This window comes from Aythya fuligula, chromosome 4, assembly GCF_009819795.1.
Source record: "Aythya fuligula isolate bAytFul2 chromosome 4, bAytFul2.pri, whole genome shotgun sequence".
In the NCBI taxonomy this organism is placed as follows: domain Eukaryota; kingdom Metazoa; phylum Chordata; class Aves; order Anseriformes; family Anatidae; genus Aythya; species Aythya fuligula.
Genome location: NC_045562.1, coordinates 93,866 through 119,431, shown reverse-complemented (window position 1 = coordinate 119,431; position 25,566 = coordinate 93,866). Strand labels below are relative to the sequence as shown.

Genomic DNA, 25,566 nt, shown 5'->3' with positions numbered 1-25,566 from the left:
ATTTTCTGAGAACAGACAAAGGAATAAGTAAAAGAAGTGGCTTTAGGTTAAAAATTTGCATAAATTGATGTATAGTGATGCATAGCTTTGAAAAGTTCATCTTTTAAAAAATGTATAAACATTTTAAAAACATCCTGGATGTTTTTACATCCGTGCTGCTTCTAGAGAAGCACATTTGAAAAGTTTGTTGTGAGCGTATTTGGAAGCATTTGATAAGTACACACGCAGCATTATGATACTTTGAATTGCTTGCTGGATCTCAACTAGCATAAGGAAGGATTTAATTTTATAATCTCCTGGGGGCTGCTAAGTGGCTGACCTGTAGCCAGAACAACTTGTCTGTTCCCTTTAGTGGCATTTTGTGGTACTGCAGTGAGCATGCGTGTTGTTAATCTCATCACAGGGACTTCATCTTCCCCAAACCATAGATATGGATCATACAGATAACTGTAGATACAGACATTAGAGACATACATAAACACAGATGTTGGTAGCTGCGAAACTATCCTCTACCTAAAATGGGACAGATGGGTTAACCAATGCACAGGTTGCTTTCTCACATCAGCCTGTGGCCTGTACTTATAGGTGAGTTCAGCTTGCTGGGTATGCAACAGGGAACATCCTGATCCTCACCCCTAAGAATGCGGTAGCCTTATTGCCAAGAAATCGGGTGCTTTGTTCAACTATTGAAATAATGGTAACGAAATAATGATTGAAATAAGGGCAACTTTTGATAGTATGTCTTCAAAATTTGAGTTGTTCCAGATGGATCAAGTGTGTTTCTTGGAATTATTCATTACTTTATTCAGCTTCTTGGTTAAAAATCTATTTAATACAAGAGATTGTCATCTTCTTGTTTGAGTGGTGTTTTATTTGGTTTGTTGCCGTTCTGGGTTAAAATCTTTACGATACAATTTGTAATTTTTTAATCCTCTTTCCTAGGGAATTTTTATGCTTGGGAAATCCTTTAAATTGCGGAGCTTGGGACAAAAAGCTGTTGAAGCAGTACCGAGTGCACAAACCAAGTTCACTGAGTTTTGAACCGGAAATGAGAAGTAAGTGCTAAAGTACTGGAAATTTGTGTAATGATCAATGATATCCCTCTGTTGCATACTTACATATATTAAAAAAAAAAAAAAAAAAAAGCATAGATAAACATGGAGAAGGACCTCACTTTGCCCCAGCCTTGTGTGAATGTGAAATCATCAGGACAGTTAGATTAGAATTAAACATGGAGGGACCATGGTAATTTATTTCATACACATACAGTGAGGTAATGATAATTTCTGATTTTATGAATGTTAACTATTAAATATGAAGCACTTGTTTACTGGGAAGGTGATGGAGCACTGGTACAAGTTAGGTTGCCCAGAGAGGTTGTGGAGTTCCACTCCTTCCAGATACTCAAAGGCTGCCTGGATGTGCTCCTGGGCTAAGTACTAGGTTGCCCTGCTTGAGCAGATTCTGTGATTCCATGGTAGTAGATTGCTTTTTAGGTCTTTAATAAATGCTGAAATTGTAGTTATTTAACAGTAAGAAGAAAAAATATTCTCAGATACTTTTATGTGCCCGTCATTTCATGACATCTGTGTAGCCTCTCTCACAGGTACAGCAAAGTGGCAAATAAAGTAACTGAAACTGCTACATGCAAGCACAACTGTGTTGATTTTAGCTACGCTCTAGAACTTGGGTCATCATTAGCATCACTAGTAATGAGTTTTAAACTCTCCGTATTTCTTTGTAACCCAACAAGAAAAACATGGCAGAATCTCAATTTCATAATGATTTCTCAAAAAGAGGTAGAAGTTGGATTGGGGGCATCCACTCTGAATTACTTAAAATTCAGCAATTCCCTTTTTTAACCATTCACTGTTTTTTCGTAACAGATATTTATGTTTTCCCTCATTGCTTGTTTTCAATATGCTTACTTCCCTAATGTATTAAAACTTAGATATTTAATATTATGTGGTAACCATGTTACACTTTAAGGGAGTGGTAAAGATTTTAATGGAAAGCACAGTCACACCATCCTTGGGGAAAAAAAAAAATCAGCTTTGGTTTTACTCATGTAATTAACTTTGAGAGAAGGTATTAACAATGTATTTTGACAGGATACTCAATAGGCATTGTTAGATCATAGATGCATATGCACTGTGAAAATGTTCATTATACCTTTGTGGGGTTTCCTGTCACTATCTGTCGTATAGAATTCCTCATACAGCAATGGCTCGTCAGCTACAATTATCGCACTAGAATAATTACATCTGTTTTCCAGATACTAAATGAATCAGCCTTGTAAGCTGTCCTGAATGTCTGTAATGGGCTGTTTGAGTTGAATATCAGTGGATTCTTCTGGCCTATCTGATCTCTTTCACACCCGCTCTTCCCTCTTATTATCTATCTGTTGTAAAGGTTGGGAGCAGCCACTCATGTAGTAGAGGAAAGACACAGTGGGTGGTAGTACTAGGAGAATATTGCTAAGTTTCCAAAGCATGTGATATTTGTTTTGATAAATAAGACATTGTCTTGGTCATCATACAGCCAGTCGTAAAGCATTGTTAAAACTACTTTAATTGAAACGTTTGGATTATTTATAAGGAACTAGCATGTGTCCTGGATGGTGCTAAGCTAGAAGCATTCAGTACTTTCCCTCCACTGTGTATGCAACCCTGATACTTTCTTTTCTATCTCTGAGGTAGAAAAATGTGACTGAATTCCCTCCAGTGTGTGTGATGTCATCAGGTTAGGTATATATAGGAAAAGAGACGAGAGATTCAGATTGTCTCTATGTCAGCCCTGCATTTCTGTATTTATGTTTAGCAGGGTATTATGACAGTGCAGGGGAGGAGTAAATGGTGAAAACTGACAGTGTGATCTGGAAAAGTTACTAACCCGGGGAGGGAAGGCAAAGCTAGCTCTCTGGATATACCAGCAGTTACCGTATTAAATTACTAGGCACAGCTTTTTGAGTCTGCCTGCTTATTGTGAGCTCCGATACTTTGAGTTTAGAGCTGTTACGTCTGATAAACACAAGGCAGAGATTTTCCTGTTGGTTAGGCCATGTAACAGGAATGCTTCCAAGGCTTGTGGAAGGAATGCTTTCTGGTGCGAGGTAATGAGGTGGGTTGTTGGCTCGGTTTCTGGCACTACCGCTGACTTGCTGTGCTGTCCATCATATGAGATGTTCCTCTCTTGGTGTCAGCTGAATTGTTTGATAACAAGATCAGTGCTTCCCAACTCCCAATCTCCTAACCAAGAGGCTCAACCTGACATTGATTGTTCAGCCGCTGCACTGGAAGCAGTTCCTGAACAGTCCCAATCAGTGGCCTGTGAATGCCTCCTTTTTGCAACATTTTGTTTCTTGGCTTCTTACTGTAGATAGCATGGTTACCTCGATGGAAGGTCTGGGTTCAGACAGCGTCTTTGGTTTGCATGAAGACAGCCACTATCGGATAAGCAAGAGTCTGCTCAAGCCAGCAGAAGGTAGCACTGTGCCCCTGACAAGAGTCAAGTGCCTGGTGTCCATGACAACACCACACGACATCAGGCTTCATGGATCATCCCTTACTCCTGCCTTCATCGAATTTGACACCTCTCTTGAGGGGTTCGGGTAAGGTAACACGTGCCTCTCGAGGAGCAGAGGGCACAGTGCCATGTTTCATTATCTTCTTCCTTCACGGTAATTTTTAAGGGACTATTCTCAACTATTCTCAAACTGGAAACAAAACAATTCTTTAAAGAAAAGACAGGAATACTTGATGCTTCATAAACTTCCATTCTGTCATTAATGACTTCAAGCCAGTACTTGCTTGCCATGTGTGCAAGTGTAAGCCCATACATATGTAAATGTTGATAGTACCCTCTTGGATCTAGATTTTGTGCGCCTTTTATAATGAAGGGATGATAATATACCCTTGCACACAGTAGCTGCTAGAATCTCCATCCAATGTCTTAATGGCCCAGGTGCTCTGAAACCTGCTTAAAATTGCTGAAGAACTTGGAAATGGGGAAGCAGGAAAAGCAGATAGATATGTCAAGCAGAAACTATGTTGAGTCCCAATAAGTGGAAAAATTGTTAATTAACTGGAGGTGTAATGTAAATGTAACACTTATTAACTCCTTTTATATTGTAGCACCTGGTGTCACTAATGTCTTGCTTTTTCTACCATGATTTAACTCAACTGTTCAGAAGATTAAAACATCACACCTTTGTCAGCATATATTTAAGCCAAATATTTTCCAAAATGGCATAGAAGAAAAAAATTAAAATCCTCATTTTGTCCCATGCTATGCACTAAATATCTCCAGACCTGCTGTCGAAATTCAGGCTGAGATTATGATAAGACAGGTATTCCTTAACTGCATGTGACCTGATCCATAGATGGGCAGAAGAGATTTGGAAAAACAGTATCTCAAAGAGTTCAGTGTTGTCAGGTGCACTCAAGTCAGATGATTGAGGATGAAATCCTGAATGATAAGTAATTGTTCTGAATTGTTCAGAAGCTTGATTAAAAGAGAAAACATCTTGACTAGAATATTTTAGTGAAAGGTGTTTTTAGTTGTACAAACAAACAATAATGGAAGATGGTGTGAAACCCAAAAGCATAACAAATTCTAATATGAGAAGAGCAGCTCCTCTTTTTCACTTTAGTCTGTTTTTATGATAATTCTGGGAAAGGCAGAAATCATCTGTTTTCCAGAGCTGTTCTACAGTTTCATAGAGCCAGCAGCAGCACCATCTGACAGAATTATTTCTCTTGTCATTTTCTTCCCAGATTTAGTATTTAGGTTACTCTTTTTCTTGTGTCTTTTTCTGTTCTGATATGGCCTTTGACAGAACCAGTTGCTTCCGAGTACTGAAGTTCCAGTTTATTAGGGATGACTGGTGTGAGAGCATAGGCTAGCCTGGGTAGTTTGGGACTCCAAAATCTCCAAGACAAATGTTGGTCAAAATTCTGCTCTATTTGCTCAAAAAGAGAGGAACTTTTTCTCCTAAGGACAAATTGAATTAGGCTTGCAAGATTAATTGCCACTGTGATTGCTCTGGGAGATTTGCATCTGCTGCTTACACACCCAGAAGTAACCCACATAAGGCACCTGTTACCGCTTGTAATTTCACTGGGTCACCTATGAAGGCTGCCCTAATCAATCAAAAGATGTAAACATATTTTGGTCTGTTTTCAAGTGCCCAGGGTGGTTCATGAGCCCAACAGAGTCAATAGTTTTTTGATGGACCCCTGCAATGCTTTTAATGCCAATGATGGTAGGGGACTTGCCCTGCAAATGACATTTTCAGGGATGAAGGAACAAGTGTATGATGAGAACTGTAATCAAGATGAGGATAGCTATGACCAGAACAATGGACTGAGGGTATATGTCAACAAAGTGATGATTCCCATGGGAGTTCACTTCACCACGGGTAGGCTGATCAGTGAAACCCTCTGGGCTCATAAAATCCTCTGGTATCTAGGGGAGGTACTCCTTATATCTGTTCCCATTGTGTCTGCAGCAGCGGTGGCTCTTGTAACGACCATACTTAGCTATAGTTCTGCAAAACATGGCCTCACTGTGAGAGTAAACATACTTACAATAAGGACACCATTCTAGACATCTCCCAAATCCTTTGAATCTTTAACTAACTGAGTTTTTCAGAGAGAGCAGAACATCTTGAAGGCTGCAAAGAGAGTTATGGTTGTTATGGTTCCGCAGGACGGAACATTTTATGCTGTGGAGCAGCATAAGCATAAGTCTTTGTGCCTTTGCACCAAAGACACATGCTGCCAAAAGTCTCTGTATTGAAGATAGTCTTACCTCACAAGGAGAAATCTTGAGGATTCATTTCCATATAAATTCAAGGAGAGTGATAATATGGTTATGGTATGTTTTTCTAGGCTGTATTTTGTTTGTATTAAACTCTGGTTATGCTGACTTTGATAAACTAGTTTGTTGCTCATCTTGTATTTAACAGCTGCCTGTTTTTGCCAAGTTTGGCTCCACATAATGCACCTACCAATAACGCTGTCACAACAGGACTTATTGATGGTGCAGTCGTCAGTGGTATTGGAACTGGTAAGTATTCAAGTCTTGTTACTGTTAGCAGTATTTTCTATCTGATAATGTTTAATTCTCTTTTATTTCTTCATAAGACAAGAAGTGATGTTATGGTGTTGGATGTTGCACATTAATAGTTGAGACCTTTGTGTATCTTGATGTTTCTGTTGCTGTCAATTTTTGCCCTTGAGTGAATGAAAAGCAATATAAAATACAAATGTATGATGGCTTGAAAATACAAGGCTTTGAGCAGAAGGTCATATTGTTAGAAAGAGGAGTATGTGGCCAGTTCTCCTTTGCTTTTTGTTCTTGTGTTTTCATGCGCTTGCTTGTGTGTAAAGAATCTGGATGTGTTAAAAACAAGTTGAGGTACCAGTGGTCAGAGCAAAAGAAACATGGGATGGGTTCTAATGCTGTCCTTGTGGCTTAGTTCTGCTGAACTCTATTGAATTTATTACAGATGTAGTTACATACATTATGGTATGCTGTGGTGCTAACTGAATGTGATCTGTTAATTGAAATAAGTGTTAAGTATTAAAAACAAAGCTAAAGTTTCACTGCAGTAAAGTGGAATTAGTGTTACACAGTGTGAGAAACACTCCGTAGCCAATAACTTAGGCTCAGGCAAGGATCTCAGTGAAGCAGCAATTTTATTTGCGATTGCAATGGCGGGTGCCCACAAGCAGGAGAGCGCGCCTACTAGTTCCAAAACACAGTTGATATACTTTTTGATGACAGGACCTTCCCCTGTCTCCCCACTGAGTGGGTAATCCAGGTTCACAATCTATCTGATGCTTCACAGACAATGCATGGCCTTCAGTAGCCGGCCTGTTAAATTTCAGTTCCCTTTTGCCATTTTTACTGTTTGAAGTGGTAATGTTTCTTCACTTACCTGACTTGACTTAACACTGTGATTTTCACCTAATTGTCCTAAGGAGTCTGGTTGTCTGCATTTTACAAGGTCGCCTGCTTAAGCTTTCTTACCACTGTAAGCATATCTCAGTACCACATTCCTTCCTTCTAAACAATGTAACTGTAAAAACAACATTTATATTCCCACAACAGTAATTGATCTCTGTGAGTTCTTTGTTGTTCTGTGGGAGCTCCCCTAGAAACAAAAAGGGGTCAGGTGCATGTGGGAGAGAGATGTTCATCAAGGAATGGTGGGTGGGTCTAACTGAGACACACCTATCTCATCATGATACTAACCCTCTCTTAGGGTCTGACCTATTTCCCCCCTTTTTTTTTGGTCTAGGAAACTGAAACTTCGGTGTTCTGAGCTTTAGACTTGATTTTTGTCTTTAGAGTAGGTGTGAATAGTATACAATTCTTGATGTACTTCATTTTGAAAGAAACTTCTGCCGCTTGCCGAGGCGATTGGCTCCGGGGCAGATGTGTTCTGCAGCGGAGCGGGGGATCAGATAGGCAGGGCTAATTTTTCCGGCATCGAGCCCACTTGAGGGAGCCGCCAGGACCCGGCAGCCCTTGCGAGGGAGGTGAACGAGGCGTAGGCACAGCCAGCAGTGCCCCCTCCCTGGCCGTTCAAAAGCTGCCCCCAGGGCGCGTGTGGAGATCAGGGCAGGCAGACAGGGTGGGGCGTGGCAGTTCGCACAGGCAGGACGAGCAGGAAGGGCAGAGCGTTTCCCCCCCCCCAGCCCATAAGAACAAGTGGTCTACCGCTAGCTAAGCTGCAATGGTCTCCACCAGGCACAGTGCTCTCTCTAGGAAGTCTGTACACACCCAGACTGACTGCCCGCTCAAAAAATGCAGTAGTTCAGGTCTCTGGATGCAGGGAGTGCCTGAGCCTGTTGCTGCCATCTGTGGGAGGCAGAGAGACTGTGTGCGTGAGGTGCAAGCAGGTGGACGACCTGGTCTGCCTGGTGGCAGAACTCAAGGACGAGGTTGAGAGGTTGAGGGATATCAGGGAGTGTGAGTGGGAGATAGACTGGTGGAGCAACTCCCTGCAGGGCCTGAAGGTACCGGGGTGAGACACCCCAAATGGGGGTGGACCCCCTGCCCTGTCACCGTCGGGCAGAGGGAGGGGACCTGGGAGTTGAGGAGAAATGGAGACAGGTCCGTGATCGTCATCGCAGGTGATACCCCCCACACCAGCCCCACCTTCCCAGGTGCCCTTACACAACAGGTTTGAGGCCCTGGAGCTTGAGAGACTGGTAGCTGAGGATGAGATAGAAAGTGTACCCTGGAGGATGCCTAGGGCAAGGAAGTTGACTCCATGCTTCAGGACTGCCTCCACCAGGACAGAAAGAAGGGTGATTGTTGTGGGTGACTCCCTTCTCAGGGGAACAGAGGGCCTTATTTGTCGGCCTGACCCTACCCATAGGGAGGTCTGCTGCCTCCCTGGGGCCAGGGTCAGGGACATTGCCAGAAAGCTTCCCAACCTGGTTCACCCCTCTATTATCCCCTTTTGATAGTCCAGGCTGGCAGCAATGACATTGAAGAAAGAAGCCTGAAGGCTATCGAACGGGACTTTAGGGGACTGGGGTGGTTAGTGGATGGAGCGGGAGTACAGGTGGTGTTTTTGTCCATCCCCGTGGTGGCAGGGAGGGGTACAGAGAGGACATGGAAAGCCCACCTGATAAACACTTGGCTCAGAGGCTGGTGCCAACACAGAATTTTTGTTTGTTTGTTTGTTTTTTGACAATGGGGCGCTTTACTTGGCACCTGGCCTGATGGCTACAGACAGGTCCCTATCTCTAAGGGGAAAACGGATCCTAGGCCAGGAGCTGGTGGGGCTCATTGAGAGGCCTTTAAACTAGGTAAGAAGGGGGATGGGGCTGAAACAAGGCTTGTTGGAGCTGTGCCAGGTGGAACAATGGCAAGGCCAAGGGAGAAGGCAGTGCCCCAGCTGAAGCGCATCTACACTAATCTGTGATTCTGTAATGCACGCAGCGTGGGTAACAAACAGGAGGAGCTGGAAGCCATCATGCCGCAGGCAGGCTACGATTTGGTTGCCATCATGGAGATGTGGTGGGACCATTGTCATGACTGGAGTGCTGCAATATCTGGCTACAGGCTCTTCAGAAGGGACAGGCAGTGTGGAAGGGGTGGTGGTGTGGCTCTCTATATATCAGAGAGAGTTTTGATGTTGTGGAACTTGAGGCTGGGAATGATAAGGTCAAGTCCCTTTGGGTTAGGATCGGCGGGAAGGCTAACAAGGCAAGCATCCTGGCGGGGGTCTGTTATAGACTGCCGAACCAGGATGAGGAGACAGATGAGGAGTTCTACAGGCAGCTGACAGAAGTTGTGAAATCATCAGCGCTTGTTCTCATGGGGGACTTCCCAGACATATCCTGGAAGCACAACACAGCCCAGAGAAAGCAGTCTAGGAGGTTTCTGGAGAACGTGGAAGATAGCTTTCTGACGCAGCTGGTTAGTGAGCCTACCAAGGGAGGTGCCCCACTAGACCTTCTCTTCACAAACAGAGAAGGACTGGTGGAGGATGTGGTGGTTGGAAACTGTCTTGGGCAGAGTGACCATGAAATGATAGAGTATTCTTGGCGAAACCAGGAAGGGGACCAGTAAAACCGCTGTATTGGACTTCCGGAGGGCTGACTTTGAGCTGTTCAGGACACTGGTTGGCAGAGTCCCTTGGGAGGCAGTTCGGAAGGGCAGAGGAGTCCAGGAAGCACTCTTCAAGAGGGAAATCTTAAAGGCTTAGGAGCGGTCTGTCCCCACGTGCCCAAAGACAAGCTGGCATGGAAGAAGACCAGCCTGGCTGAACAGAGAATTGTGGCTTGAGCTTAGGAGAAAAAAGAGGGTTTACAATCTTTGGAAAAGAGGGTGGGCCACTCAGGAGGACGATAGGATGTTGTGAGGCAGTGCAAGGACAAAATTAGAAAAGCCAAAGCTCATCTGGAGCTCAATCTGGCTACTGCCATTATAGACAACAAAAAATGTTTTTTACAAATACATCAACGCAAAGCAGAGGACTAAGGAGAATCTCCATCCTTTACTGGATGCGGGGGGAAACATATCGACAAGAGATGAGGAAAAGTCAGAGGTGCTTAATGCCTTTGCCTCAGTCTTCAGCGCAAAACCAGTTGTTCTCTGGATACCCAGTACCCTGAGCTGGTGGAAGGGGATGGGGAGCAGGATGCAGCCCTCACTATCCATGAGGAAATGGTTGGTGACCTGCTACAGCACTTGAATGTATGCACGTCGATGGGGCCGGATAGGATCCACCTGAGGGTACTGCGAGAACTGGGGGAAGAGTTGGCCAAGTCACTCTCCATCATTTATCAACAGTCCTGGCTATTGGGGGAGGTCCCAGTCGACTGGCGGCTAGCAAATGTGACGCCAATCTACAAGAAGGGCCAGAGGGTATACACAGGAAACTATAGGCCTGTCAGTTTGATATCAGTGCCAGGGAAGCTCATGGAGCAGATTATCTTGAGTGTCATCACGCAGCACTTGCAGGGCAACCAGGCAATCAGGCCCAGTCAGCATGGGTTTATGAAAGGCAGGTCCTGTTTGATGAACCTGATCTCCTTCTATGACAAAGTGACGCGCTTAGTGGATGTGGGAAAGGCTGTGGATGTGGTCTACCTTGACTTCAGTAAGGCTTTTGACACCGTTTTGCACAACATTCTCCTAAAGAAATTAGCTGCTTGTTGCTTGGACTGCCGTACGCTTCGTTGGGTTAGAAACTGGCTGGGTAGCCGGGCCCAAAGAGTTGTGGTGAATGGAGTCAAATCCAGTTGGAGACCGGTCACTAGTGGCATTCCCCAGGGCTCAGTACTGGGGCCAGTTCTTTTTAATATCTTTATTGATGATCTGGGTGAGGGGATCGAGTGCACCCTCAGTAAGATTGCAGATGACACCAAGTTAGGTGCGTGTGTCGATCTGCTCGAGGGTAGGAAGGCTCTGCAGGAGGATCTGGGTAGGCTGCACCGATGGGCTGAGGTCAGCTGTATGAAGTTCAACAAGGCCAAGTGCCGGGTCCTGCACCTGGGGCACAACAACCCCAAGCAGAGCTACAGGCTGGGAGATGAGTGGTTGGAGAGCTGCCTGGCAGAGAAGGACCTGGGAATATTGGTTGATAGTCGGCTGAATATGAGCCAGCAGTGTGCTCAGGTGGCCAGGAAGGCGAACAGCATCCTGGCTTGTATCAGAAGCAGTGTGGCCAGCAGCTCTAGGAAAGCAATTGTCCCCCTGTACTTGGCTCTGGTGAGGCCGCACCTCGAGTACTGTGTTCAGTTTTGGGCCCCTCGCTACAAGAAGGACATGGAGGTGTTTGAGCGAGTCCAGAGAAGGGCAACGAAGCTGGTGAGGGGTCTGGAGAACAAGTCTTACGAGGAGGGGCTGAGGGAGCTGGGGTTGTTCAGCCTGGTGAAGAGGAGGCTCAGGGGTGACCTTATTGCTCTCTACAGGTACCTTAAAGGAGGCTGTAGCGAGGTGGGGGTTGGTCTATTCTTCACGTGCCCAGTGATAGGAACAAGGGGGAATGGGCTGAAGTTGCACTGGGGAGTTTTAGGTTGGATATTAGGAAGAACTTCTTTACTGAGAGGGTCGGGATGGGCTGCCCAGGGAAGCGGTTCAGTCACCATTCCTGGATGTCTTTAAAAGACCTTTAGATGTAGAACTTAGTGATATGGTTTAGTGGAGGACTTGTTAGTGTTAAGTCATAGGTTGGACTCGATGATCTTGAGGTCTCTTCCAACATAGACAATTCCGTGATTCTGTGAAACCCCTCTGAGTGAGGTTGATGTGATTTTTTTGTCCAGGCTTCAGTCAGAAAAAGAAAGAAGTAACACTGAATTCCACAAAGCAAAAAACTTGAGAAGTTGTAACTGGTATCAACTGAGGGACTGAACTGTTGTGGACAAAAGGATTAGGAACATGTAGGTGTCCTTAGTAGTGCTTCTCCAACTAAATAATGAGTTTTTCTTTTTGTTCTCAGGTGAACGATTTTTCCCACCACCATCTGGTTTAAGCTACTCAACTTGGTTTTGCATTGAACATTTTAGTACGCCTCCTAATAACCATCCTGTCAGACTTCTTACTGTAGTGCGGCGTGCAAATTCCTCAGAGCAGCATTATGTGTGCCTTGCCATTGTCCTCTCAGCAAAAGACCGATCACTAATTGTTTCAACTAAAGAAGAATTACTTCAGAATTATGGTAAGAGTTGTATTGTGTCATCTGTTAATCCTGACAATATTGGGATTGTTTGATTTCTAGACTAAATGGAAGTCTAGTGTGTAGAAATTGTGTGTGTAGAAATTGTGTGTGATAGTACTTGCAGATTGACTAGCTTCGCTGGCCCGCTATTTGAAGGCATTCGGTCATTTGCTTTAAGTTTTAATGCTGTGATCAGTTTGCAGAAAGATTTGGTAGGTTCAATTGTCATCTGAGATGGACTGAAATTAAGTGAAGTGCTATGAAGAGCAAAGCAAAGCTGTTGAGGCCACTGAATTTGCTAGTGAGAGCTATCAAGTGTGATCAGGGGCTTCAGGTTCAGCCATCTCCTTTGTCCTGCCTTGTACTTCTTCAGAGCTCCCAAACCAAATGGTCAGTTTTGACGGGTCATGACTGTGGAGGAGCTGAGGGGAGAGGAGAAGCCGCCTGTGAGTTTTAGGCTTAACTCTTTACCAGACCAATACACTTCATCTGTTCTTTCCTTTTGAGTAATAGTTAATAATAAAGATTTTTCTTGACAACTGTAATTTGTCCAAAAACCTATGCAGGCTGTTATAGAATATTCCTGTCATGATCAATGGACATGGACATTATTTCTCCTTCTCTTCTAAGCAGAAGCTCCAAGTCATTGCTCAAAACCTTAAACTTGAGCTGAAGACCCATTTTACAAGGGAATAACTAAAACTATACATTAGCAAGATAGCTTTTCTTTCTCAGAAAAAAAATGAATTCTTAAAAGAAAGAATTAAATAGTTTTACATTAATATTAATTGCTTTAGCCTGCATTGGAGCAGTAAACTGTATGCTTTTAGTTTGTAAGCCCATACGCCTAACACTTGAAAGGAGATTGGGTTTGAAGGGCCTTTGTCATAGAAGATCTGAAGGCCTCTGACTACAGAGACTCCTTTTTAATTGAAAGGGGTACTATGTTGTGGTGGGCTGCTGCCCTGTCACGGTTACTAGTAGTTGGTGATATACTGTCAAGTCCTGAGATTGTCGGTACCTGAAGAACTGAGATAACAGGCCCGCCAGCATGTGGGATCAAAAGTGCTGACAGTCTGTTGTGAGAATAAAGAGAGCATTTTTAAGGATTCTTTTTGCGAACAACAATCGCACTTGAAGGTGTTTGGCTGAAGAAAAACAAATTGAGGAAAGATTATCTTTGTATCTGAAAGTTCTAAGTACTCTGCTCTTATCATTTTCCTTGTGCTATTTATAAAGAAACAAGTGTCCTCCTGGTATGTTCCATTACTGAAGTAAGAGGATTAGTGGATTCTTTTCCTTCAACATGAAAGAGTAAAGAGAGATCTGAAGATCCTGCTTTCTGTTTTTTGTTTTGTTTTGTTCTGTTTCTGTTGAAGTGTTCCCTAGTGTAGAAATTTCAAGCTTTGTCTTTTTTTTTTGCTTTCGAGTAGAGTGTGGGTGATTCTGGTTTGTAATGGAGAAAATAACACACCTGAGTGCTGCAAATTAATCATGTCTTCTGGTGTGAAATCTAAGGATGTGTTTTAGAGAAATTTTAAAATTGTGTATGGAAAACTGAAGTGTGTTGAAATATTCAGAAGACGATAGTTCCGCAGCAATTAGTGAAGAAAGACATGGGAAATAGTGAAGAGTATAGGTAGGTGAATAATTAGTGATGGGTGGTCAGTAATGTGGGATGTGCAGTCCCTGCTGGGACACTGGGAATGGGTTCCTCTGGCTGAAAGGCAGGCATATCTCTCTGACCTGTCCTGCTGTTGGTGCACAGGTAGGTGATTGAGCTGACGGAGCGGTGGATGCACATCACCTTGCCCCACAGCAGGAGCTGCTCGCCTCAGATCAGCTGTGCTATGGCCCAGGCACCACTGATGGGACTGTTAAGCAAAGTCCAGGGGGTGGCCTCTGTGGGAAGAGGCCAAGGCTGCCCCATGCCAGCCATGTATGGTCACAGCTGCCTCCATGGTGTCCCCACTGCAGGACAGCTGATCAAATTAGCCAGGCTGATGGCACCTCCCAGAAAGCACTTTTAAAAAAAAAAAAGGCAAAAGACTGCATGGAGTGAGGGGTAAGGAAAAGTAATGGTGAGAAACTGCAAACATTAAAGTTGGAGCAGGAGGATGCTCCAGGGTCCAGAGCACAGGTTCCTCTGCAGTCCTTTTAGAGGAACACATGGAGGAAGCCATGGTGGAGCAGGGAAATATGTGAAGAGGTAGTACAAGAAGTATGGGTATCTTTCTCTCTACAGTGTGAGTTAGGTGAAAAATAGCTTTGAAGATTTAGAGTGGCATGTTATTTCCCGCAAACTACTTCTGTAAATTTTTTCTCTAAAACATCTTTTTGTGACTTAAATGTGGTAGCATTAGAAAGTTAGTAAAAGCATAAGTAAAGGAATTACGTGTAGAATTTCAATTGGAAGGTAGAAGGGGAGAAGTAAAATATAATTGTCAAAAGTATAAAAGTATCCTGAGAATTTTATTGGATAAAATATAGGAGGAAAAAAAAAAACAAACAAAACCAACGGAACCAGTAAAAACCATGCTGTTGATACCAGCAAAACTATACGTGTCAGCTTATATGCAAGTATTTGCAGAAGTTCAGCCTGTTGAACTGTGATAAGGTGCTCTGAATGGTTTTTCAAAAATTAGTTCTTGTATTTGAAATTTTAAAGGCAATATTTAAGAGATTATTCCTATCTTGTCAATTGTATCAATTCATATGATTTTAATTGTTTTTTTGTGACTTTGTTATGTATGTACTTTCTGAAATTTTGGCTTTAACATGTCACTGTAGATTTTTTTGAATTAAGTCTGATGACATAAAAACCTTAAAACAGGCTAATGACATTTCTGCTGTTGCTCACTAAGTAGTACTTTCCCTTTAGTTGATGACTTCAGTGAAGAATCATCATTTTACGAAATTCTTCCTTGTTGTGCCCGTTTTCGCTGCGGTGAGCTCATTGCAGAAGGCCAGTGGCATCACCTACTTCTGGTCATGAGTAAAGGCATGCTAAAGAACAGCACAGCTGCGCTCTACCTTGATGGACAGCTTGTTAACACTGTTAAGGTAAAATAAATCCTGACATGATCATTTTTACTTGTTGGAGTGATCTCGTCTCTGAGCATATATATTTGTGTGCAAAACAAGAGGAGCCTTGCAAAAAGAAATCTTTGCTCACTACACAGCTTTGACCCAGCCATAGTCGTGTTAACAGGGGAACATAATGAACACGATACTGAATGAGCAGTGCAGTGCTCAGGGGAAGCAGGCATGGTGCATTGCATGTGAAGCAAGTATGGCATGGCTATGCTGACGACTAGGTTAGAACAACAACAAAAAGCTAAAAAGGACACATTCCAGGACCACCTGGTAGATACATAGCTTTCAAATGAGGGGGAGATTACAAAGTAAGAGACATTTTAAAATTTCTCCTTGTTGTTCCTTTCCCAACCGTCTTGCAACCCCAGAGATAGCATGCCCTTGTCAATTGATTGCCACTGAGATGTTTAATGTTGTTACTAGTTGACTGTGGATGAAATACAGTTGTACAGGTCAGTATTTCATTATTAGCTGGAACAAACTAGGAGGCCACATCCACAAATCATGGAATAGCACTGGTCCTCTCCACCAGTTGCTCTGTATTCATGACCTGTAACTGATAACTACAAGAGTTTTTGGCACCTGGCCATTATGGAGGGAGTAAGCTAATCCTGTGATGGGGTGCAAATTAGGTAGTTTAGCGTGCTGCTATACATAGAATGATACTTAGCCGTGCAAATTTTGCTTTTTTGTATACCTCAATATAGCATTATATTAATTGCTTAATAGAGCATTATATTAAATGTTAGGCTACTTGCTATAATATACTAATTATATCTGGCTCTATGTGACTACATTCAATAGCTGGTAATAGAATTCTAACATGGTAGATAGAAAATGCCCATACAATTCTTGCTACCATTATATATATATATGCCAGCATCTTATCCATATGTACATTTTATCCATACATTTGTCTAAGTGTTGTCTGACAATCTTACTGATTTGAATTCATTGGGTATCCACTTGAGAACAAAACAGCATTAATTAATAGTCTGAGGCATATTTTCACAAGCTGAAGAAGGAGGGGGAAAGGACACCAGGTTTTGAGGTAGCAGTATTGATTTAAAAAAACAAACAACAACAAAAAAAAACACAACAGTGACAGTCAGAAAGGACCATGGTTTTAGAAGAATGAGGCAGCCTTATTGTTCAGTGTTTTTAAGCATAGAACTCGCACATTCTCGTCTGGTATTTCTATATACACCTTCATGTTTGAAAGCCACTTCTGATCTTTGCATTTACCTTCTGGATAGTGCTCTTCACTAACTTTTACCATATGGTGTCAGGCTACTATGCATTACATACCAATCATTTGTATGTCCCTGGTTTGCAAATTGCTTGCCTGAATTTCTAATCTATCTGCTTGCTTTTGATGGTACCCCGGCACTCTCAGTGACTTCACTAAGATTTTCTGAATTTTTATCCCTTACAGCTTCACTATATTCATAGTAGTCCTAGTGGCTCTGGTTCTGCTAATCCTCCTGTAGTCAGCACTGTCTATGCCTATATTGGCACACCACCTGCACAGCGCCAGCTCTCTTCGTTGGTGTGGCGTTTGGGCCCTACACATTTCCTGGAGGATGTTTTGCCTGCCCCAGGTGTTAGCACCATTTATGAGCTGGGACCAAATTATGTTGGAAGCTTTCAAGCAGTATACGTACCGTGTAAGTACAATGGTAACATGTAACTTGATCCAACTTAGTTAAGTCTTTTGCATGCATATTGACAGAAGAAGTGAGAAAAAAGAATACGCAATAGCAGAGAGGCAAAGCTGTTCATGTGAAGAAGATTAGCTGTTATTGAAGGGGATGATATAAATCCAAATTACCATTGTAACATACTTTTCTGGTGGTTCTGATACTGAGGTATGATAGAAGTGCTGGTATTCCTCACCTGGGTTTTAAACTAGTTAGAAAACTTAAACACTGTTATTATTCATGCTGTATATTGTATTTATCTGTAAAAAAGTGAAATTGGAAAGGCATTTGAACTTGTCAGTTTTTATTATAGCACTCATGCTTATTTACACATCTGCCAATTGTTCTGTGCTTTAAACACAGCTGTCTTGAAATAAATTGTTTGTAGGGCCTAGATCAGTCAACTGAGGGGTGAGGGGAAAAAGAAACAGGAGGGATTATAGTGCAGCAGATAATCTTAAATCATGTATTTGGAAAAATTCTGGTTGATTTCATTACAATTTGTAAGTATTCTTATTTGAAACTTAAGGTATTGTAATGCAAAAAGGTATGGAAATGTGCAACTGGGGCAATAGATTCTTGAATGACTCTGGTAAGATGAGCTGTCACAATCAAGATTTTCCTGTTCTGTAGTGTTCCCTGTCTTTCTGTGCAGTTGACATTTTTCTCCTCACCAATATCAGTATACATTCATTGCTTTATGTAGATATCACTAGACCTTTAATGGAGACACAGAAAAGGGGAACATATCAAGTTGTCTTGTTTTTGGGTTGTGTTTTCCTTTGAGCACCTTCATGCTTTCTAGCTCTTCCAGTGAGAAACCATCCCCAACTCAAGGAAGGAAGTGCAGAGTGCTAAGAAACAAAGTATGTCAAGAGAACACACAGTTGTAGCATTAATGGTGAATGTTTTCCTCAGAGTGGTGATGGAAAAAAATTGCAAGTATAGATAGTGTTGAGGCAGCGAAAGACCAAAGTATTCAGGACAAGTAGATGGTTCTCCTTGCATATCCTGAATCAGAAAGTGTGGGAATGGCATTAAGTTGTGTGCAGATTTGTGTTTGCGCTGGCTTTTTTGACAGATAGTCAAACCTACCAAGTAAGTCTGGGTTTACTTACCTGCTAGTCGTTTACTATTTCTCCCAGAATGCACATTGGATCTGTGCAAGTTGTAATTAGCAAACCACATCACTAAGCTCTACATCTAAACGTCTTTTAAAGACCTCCAGGAATGGTGACTGAACCGCTTCCCTGGGCAGCCCATCCCAATGCCTAACAACCCTCTCGGTAAAGAAGTTCTTCCTAATATCCAACCTAAATCTTCTGTAGCACAACTTTAGCCCATTCCCTCTTGTTCCTATCACTGGGCACGTGGGAGAACACACCAAAGGAGCCTCCTTTAAGGTACCTGTAGAGAGCAATAAGGTCACCCCTGAGCCTCCTCTTCACCAGGCTGAACAACCCCAGCTCCCTCAGCTGCTCCTCGTAAGACTTGTTCTCCAGACCCCTCACCAGCTTCGTTGCCCTTCTCTGGACTCGCTCAAACACCTCCATGTCCTTCTTGTAGCGAGGGGCCCAAAACTGAACACAGTACTCGAGGTGCGGCCTCACCAGAGCTGAGTACAGGGGGACAATTGCTTTCCTAGACCTGCTGGCCACACTGCTTCTGATACAAGCCAGGATGCTGTTCGCCTTCCTGGCCACCTGAGCACACTGCTGGCTCATATTCAGCCGACTATCAACCAATATTCCCAGGTCCTTCTCTGCCAGGCAGCTCTCCAACCACTCATCTCCCAGCCTGTAGCTCTGCTTGGGGTTGTTGTGCCCCAGGTGCAGGACCCGGCACTTGGCCTTGTTGAACTTCATACAGCTGACCTCAGCCCATCGGTGCAGCCTACCCAGATCCTCCTGCAGAGCCTTCCTACCCTTGAGCAGATCGACACACGCACCTAACTTGGTGTCATCTGCAATCTTACTGAGGGTGCACTCGATCCCCTCACCCAGATCATCAATAAAGATATTAAAAAGAACTGGCCCCAGTACTGAGCCCTGGGGAATGCCACTAGTGACCGGTCTCCAACTGGATTTGACTCCATTCACCACAACTCTTTGGGCCCGGCTACCCAGCCAGTTTCTAACCCAACGAAGCGTACGGCAGTCCAAGCAACAAGCAGCTAATTTCTTTAGGAGAATGTTGTGCAAAACGGTGTCAAAAGCCTTACTGAAGTCAAGGTAGACCACATCCACAGCCTTTCCCACATCCACTAAGCGCGTCACTTTGTCATAGAAGGAGATCAGGTTCATCAAACAGGACCTGCCTTTCATAAACCCATGCTGACTGGGCCTGATTGCCTGGTTGCCCTGCAAGTGCTGCGTGATGACACTCAAGATAATCTGCTCCATGAGCTTCCCTGGCACTGATATCAAACTGACAGGCCTATAGTTTCCTGTGTATACCCTCTGGCCCTTCTTGTAGATTGGCGTCACATTTGCTAGCCGCCAGTCGACTGGGACCTCCCCCAATAGCCAGGACTGTTGATAAATGATGGAGAGTGACTTGGCCAACTCTTCCCCCAGTTCTCGCAGTACCCTCAGGTGGATCCTATCCGGCCCCATTGACATGCATACATTCAAGTGCTGTAGCAGGTCACCAACCATTTCATCGTGGATTGAGAGCCACATTCTGCTCCCTGTCCACTTTCCAAGTAAATTATATCTGACTTCCTAGTTGCCTGTGCTGTACTTGTTTCAAAAGTTCTCTCCCCTATTTCAGTAAGCAAGATTGCCATCTTCTGAGAATTTCTTTTGTCTTTAAACTAAGAAGTTAAAAAGCCAATACTCGTCAGGCCTTGTAAAGAGCCTTCAAAGAGCAGTTAGTTCAGGAGAATAGATTACTTCATTTGTTTGCTGAAATGCGGCAGTGTTCTCAGGGCATCCCTGTGAACAGAAGATTTTATTAGGATTTCATTTTTTAGGAAACTGAGACATTTGGAATTCACTCAAGTGAGACTTAACAGAGATGCGATAAGTATTGAAAAATTGTGTAGACCCCCATTTTTGTCACTTATTTTGGTGTTAGATGAGGAAACTTCACGCTTTTTCAATTTTATTAATATATTTCACTGGTGTTGGAGACACCTTTTGACTTGGAATGATGATGTAGAAGCAAGCAAATCTCTTTGTGAAGCTTTCTGGTGCTATGTCATATGCACTAAGTATTGTACACCACCGTCGCTTGTAGTATTTGCAGTGCCTCACAAGAAGCCTTCGGTCTGGGAGCAGTAGATTTAAAAAGAAAAAAAAAGATAGGGTTATACCTCTCTGCAATGCCTGATCCTTTTGATCTTTATTCACTCTTGTATCTCTTGTACCATTTTCTATATGCAGTTTGCTTAGCAAATCATTGTATAAAGCCTGTTGTCACACGCAAATGGACCAAATAATATCATGTTTATTGAGTAGTCCCTTTCACTTCCACCTGAAGAATGGCAAAGTAAACAGCCCTTAGGCTGGACACTAATCTAGAATAGGAGTAATGTTGCCAAAAATTCAGATGAGGAAGAGTTGTGTCTTTTACTTCTTGGCCAAGCCACAAGCTGCCAGTTGCCATTATGTGTTAGTATAGAAGAACTTATTGAAAGGAGAAGGTTTTTTTATGTTGTCTTTTAACTTTAATAGTAGACATGTATGCCATCAGCAGACTTGAACGCCATCATGTTAGTTTTGCCTGTGGTGAACAAATACACAAAAGCAGTATCAAATCTCAGATGTCTATAAAAGCTCTCTTCTGTGCATGTTCTGAAATGTAACTTCCAAATTTTACTGTTAAAACTGAAAATAAGTTCCTTTTTTAAAATGAGTTTTTATTCTGTCTTTAAGGCAAAGATTCCAAATGTGAGGGAAACAACCCATCTCCAGTATCTTTAGTACCTGAAGAGAAGGTCTCTTTTGGTCTCTATGCTCTCTCGGTTTCTTCATTTACAGTTGCAAAAATAAGGAAAGTTTACAACAAGTTGGATAGTAAAGCCATTGCTAAACAGGTACGTTGGAAAATGAGTTGGTTGGTGTATGACTTTTCAAGTCAGTTTACTCATAGAAACTAGGAAAAGTGATGTACTTGTCAGAGTTGCCTACAATGACTTAAATCTTTAAAAAGAAGTGGGGGGCAGAGTGGTGAGATTGTAGATGTATTCTTGTTCTTCAAATTACTAGTAGTGATGTAGCTTGCCTTCTTTTGGAGGTGTTACGTCTTTTTAATGTAGATAGCAGGTACTAAGATGATATAGTTGAACAATACTTACTGAACTGCAGTTGCAGATGAACAAAACTGATAGCTTAGTCTTCCAACTGTGATTCAGTTTTGGAAATCTCTGTGTTGGTTTATGTTTTTCGTTTAAGTAAGGAACCATCTGGATTTTTTATTTTAATTAGATTAATCATCCTTAAACTTTGGAGAGTCCGGATTTCACTGTAGAGAATGTACTAATGACTACAGCATAGTTTAATTCTATTTTGTGTTACTCACTCTATCACAGGAAGAAAATAGGTTGAGTTCAGGCTCATACAGGAAAAAAATCTTTCCTTCATCCTCCTTTTTTTTTTTTTTTTCTTATTCATTAAAGCTGGCAATTTCTTCTCATGAAAATGCCACACCTGTGAAGCTGGTACATAACTCAGCAGGGCACTTGAATGGACCTGCACGCTCCATTGGTGCAGCTTTGATAGGATATTTGGGTGAGTTGAGTATCTGAGAATTATTAGGTTTAAACATCATTAAGTACTTGTCAATAAGAACTTAGTACCAGAAGATGAATCATGTAAATGATCAATGTGATTCTTCTGGTACATTGTTAAATTGATTTTACATTTTTATACTTTATTGACATACCGTTCATCTTTTTTCTTTTTACTGATATGGGATGCTTGTTTCTGTTTATGTAAGTACTGTTGTGGAAATGCACTTAATTGATTTTAGTTCATAAATTATTTTCCAATGTAAAATTTCCATCACCTCTCCTTCTGAGGTGTCATGATACAGTGATATTGTTTTAATAAATTAAGCGGGGTAGACTGCAAAGTATTTGCTTGAACTCCCAATTAATTTATACCAGAATAAGACTTGATTTTAATTAATATATTTCCACTGCCTGTGCTCAGGAGTAAGAACATTTGTCCCCAAGCCTGTTGCCACTATACTGCAGTACATTGGTGGAGCTGCTGCTATTTTAGGACTTGTAGCCATGGCTTCAGATGTAGAAGGATTGTATGCAGCTGTGAAGGCATTAGTCTGCGTGGTAAAAAGCAATCCACTAGCCAGCAAAGAAATGGAAAGAATCAGAGGTTATCAGGTATGTAAGAAATGTCTTTAAACAGACCAGGCTAATTGAATTTCATTGTCTGTGCTCTCAAGTCCCATTGGAATGTGTCATGGTAACCTGAGTTTCTGCTCTTAAGTTTGCTGAGGTCTCGGCTCAGAACATAGATGAGTTATTTAGGATAGCGTTCAAGGAACAGGGTGGAAAGTTTTTCTATGTATCTGTGTCTATTGAGCTGCTCTGCTGAATCTGACTCTTCATTAATAGCAAGGAAGAGCACAACTTAATGGTACTACCCTGTTAATGTGAGCCCGCAGCTCCAAGCCTTTGGAGCTTCTGTCTCAGTGGTCTACCAGCAAGAGAGAAGGATTTGGACACATCAAGGAAACCAAACAAGCAGACTCCTAGAATTGTTATTCTGAGGAGATTGCACAGACTTCATAATTAGTGGTGGTGTTCACTTGCCAACTTAACACCTGTTAAATCTCCATTGGGGTGAAGAAAGTACATTCAATTATGCAAAAGAGTTATTCAATTGACTTGAAAAAGGTGTTCTCATGACCAGTGAACTTTGTTTCTCATGAAGATGACTTTATTGAAAGTGAAAATTTGTCGTGTGGTTTAGGCAGCATATTTACAAACTTTGTAATGCTAATGGCTACATATAGTTATGTTGAAACCTAATATTCTGTTTAGCCTGTTGTGGACCTTGACTTTGAACAAAAAAATCTAGACAATGTTTCTTGCATAGTAAATGATCTGTGGATCATCACAAAACTTATATTCTGCTTCTATTGACCTCAGCAAATAGCACAGTCTGGGGAAGAGTCATGGAAAATTGTATGTTTTTTACTTGTTGTTTTGAAGTGGATGGTGAAGTTGAGCAGAGCAAGCCAGCATTTAGCTCATGCCCTTGGCTTTTTTGACAAGTAGCAAGGATCTGAGTTTTGTTCTGTTTTGTTTTTCTAGTGTGTCGCTTAATGGGACAGAAAGTTGGGGTTATTCAGATCTATCTAGTGATGGATACTTTTCTTCAGTGACAGAGTACCTCTCATTTGTATTTATGGTGCTCCAGAGGTGCAGACTGGTCTATTGAAGACAGCCGTATCCGCATGTGTCTTGCTTTCCAGGAACACACATGTGAGCCTGTATCACATGCTGCCTTAAGCTGTGGGTAACTACCAGAGAGCTGATAGGTGCATGTGCCTAACTATCAGGGCCTAGATACCATCTGCAGTTTAGAACAGAAACTTTATCATGACCTGGAGGGGATCCTGGGTACACTCTTGTTCTAATCAACTGTAATGCCATTTTCAAGCTTTTTCACCAAAAATTTCAAGCATCAGAGGTAATTTATGGGCCTTCTCAAAAGAGATGCAGCCATTCCACCCATGCTTTATTATGCGTAGATTACGTGCTTGCATTTTAATAGGGTAATAGTTCCTTATCTGTTTATTTGTTCAAGTTGCTGGCGATGCTGTTAAAGAAGAAACGATCCCTTCTGAACAGTCACATACTTCATCTCACCTTTTCCTTGGTGGGAACTGTTGACAGTGGGCATGAGACCTCCATTATTCCAAATTCTATTGCCTTCCAGGATCTGCTCTGTGATTTTGAGGTATGTGAAGCTATGCAGAGAAGTCCTCATGATACTGGCTAATGAGTACTTGAGTAAACTGACAACATGCATTAAATACTGAGCAACAGCAGATGAGGTTGTTATCCTGCAAACTTACTATTCTGTATATTGTACAGAACAGAAGCTCAGCAGCAAGATTATTGGTAATTTTTCTTGCTGAAATGGCTTGAGTCATTCTACAAGCCATTAATGTGTACCAAGCATGTTCATGTTTTTTGTTGTTCTAGACGTTTTTTAGTTTTCTATTCCACAGTAATTTCCTTTAACTGTGTGTTCTACTGCAGTAAATACATTAAGGTGTGAAAGATGCACTGAAAGTAACAGTAGGAGGTAGATTTTTCAAAATAGCACATGGGAATCACTTCATCATGTGTCTCCTGCAATGTTAATAATAAGGTAGTTAAAAATCTGCTTGCACAGCCTATTGAAATATTGAAGTGTTCTTGTTTTAAACTGGGGAAAGTAGACAAGTTCAAAATGAAATGCTAGTGTAAAAGAGGCTGATTGACAGTGTTAATGCAGAGAACTCACCATTTGATGTTTGTCCCTTTTTTATTATCTGTATCTGACACAGACTGAGTGAAACTGTTGTGATTCTCATACACTTCAAATAAACAAAAGATACAACTACAAGATATTAATGACACGTGTCCATTTTTCACAAATGGCTCTAAAACGCGGGATTATTTATTTTACTGTTTTTATATATGCATTTAAGTATGTAAAAGCACTCCTGGAGTCTTTAAAGTGTCCTCCCTCTGAAAAAATGCCTGCCATCTAATATAGCCTTCATATTAACAAAATCAAATGGCCTTGTTAACTTTGAGAGTTTAGAAGACTTGAACACAACTGAAAAAACTATTGCCAAGATTGGTAATACACTACAATTACAGCATAAAAATCAGGAAATGAAAACTGCTCAAGTTTCTTCTTTTTTTTGATAAAGAACATTGAAACTAGAAATAAGTTAATGCTGTTTAAACAATAATTCTTCAGTATTAAAAAAAAAAAAAAAAACTATTCTTAAACAAATCTTTTAAATAACAATGGTTTCTTTGTGCTTGCTATTAATGAGCAGAAGTAAATGTACATCTAATAGAAGTTCTTACATGTACCTGATGTAGTATTTGTGGTAGAGGTGTTAAGTTGGATGAACAGTTTAGGAGAGAGAACACACACACACACACGTTAAGGCAAGTCATATGTCTGTGATTCATTAGGAAGATTTTTTTGAGAAGCATCAGGAAGTCACACTTTCTGACTTGTGTTTTTATAATTCCCATTTTTCAATTTTATGTATTTAGAAAGCAGTGAACCAAACATTTCATTAAAATTGGATAAATTAGGTGTTCTTAATCTTATGCTAAGCATGGTAAAGGAAAGATTGTTTTGATCATTTTAGATAATATTTAAAGAACGGCAAAAGCAAGGAAACTTTCATTTCAGACTATCTTACACACCTGAACACAAATATTAATTATACTTTCTTCAATAGCAAGCCAATTTTAAGATTTTAAATTATAACTTGGCGTTTTCTGACTTGATGTATTTTATTACTACTTTTGAATAATAGTTTGGGGTGCTGTTTTTTTCTTTGTGTGTGTGTGTTGTTTTTTTTGTTTTTTTT

At 41.7% G+C, this 25,566-nt stretch overlaps 1 protein-coding gene across 6 annotated transcripts in view; it reads left to right on the top strand.

Annotated features, from left to right (window-relative positions):
• The window catches only part of WDFY3 (WD repeat and FYVE domain containing 3), a 187,212-nt gene that overhangs the window by 107,938 nt on the left and 53,708 nt on the right, over positions 1–25,566 (top strand). For all 6 annotated transcript variants that reach the window (XM_032186509.1, XM_032186506.1, XM_032186508.1 and 3 more), the window contains 10 exons: positions 943–1,055; positions 3,379–3,610; positions 5,969–6,069; positions 11,972–12,190; positions 15,072–15,253; positions 16,722–16,953; positions 20,865–21,025; positions 21,608–21,719; positions 22,143–22,333; positions 23,766–23,918. In XM_032186509.1, the coding sequence (XP_032042400.1) occupies positions 943–1,055; positions 3,379–3,610; positions 5,969–6,069; positions 11,972–12,190; positions 15,072–15,253; positions 16,722–16,953; positions 20,865–21,025; positions 21,608–21,719; positions 22,143–22,333; positions 23,766–23,918 (1,696 nt within the window). The remainder of the gene's footprint in view (positions 1–942; positions 1,056–3,378; positions 3,611–5,968; positions 6,070–11,971; positions 12,191–15,071; positions 15,254–16,721; positions 16,954–20,864; positions 21,026–21,607; positions 21,720–22,142; positions 22,334–23,765; positions 23,919–25,566) is intronic.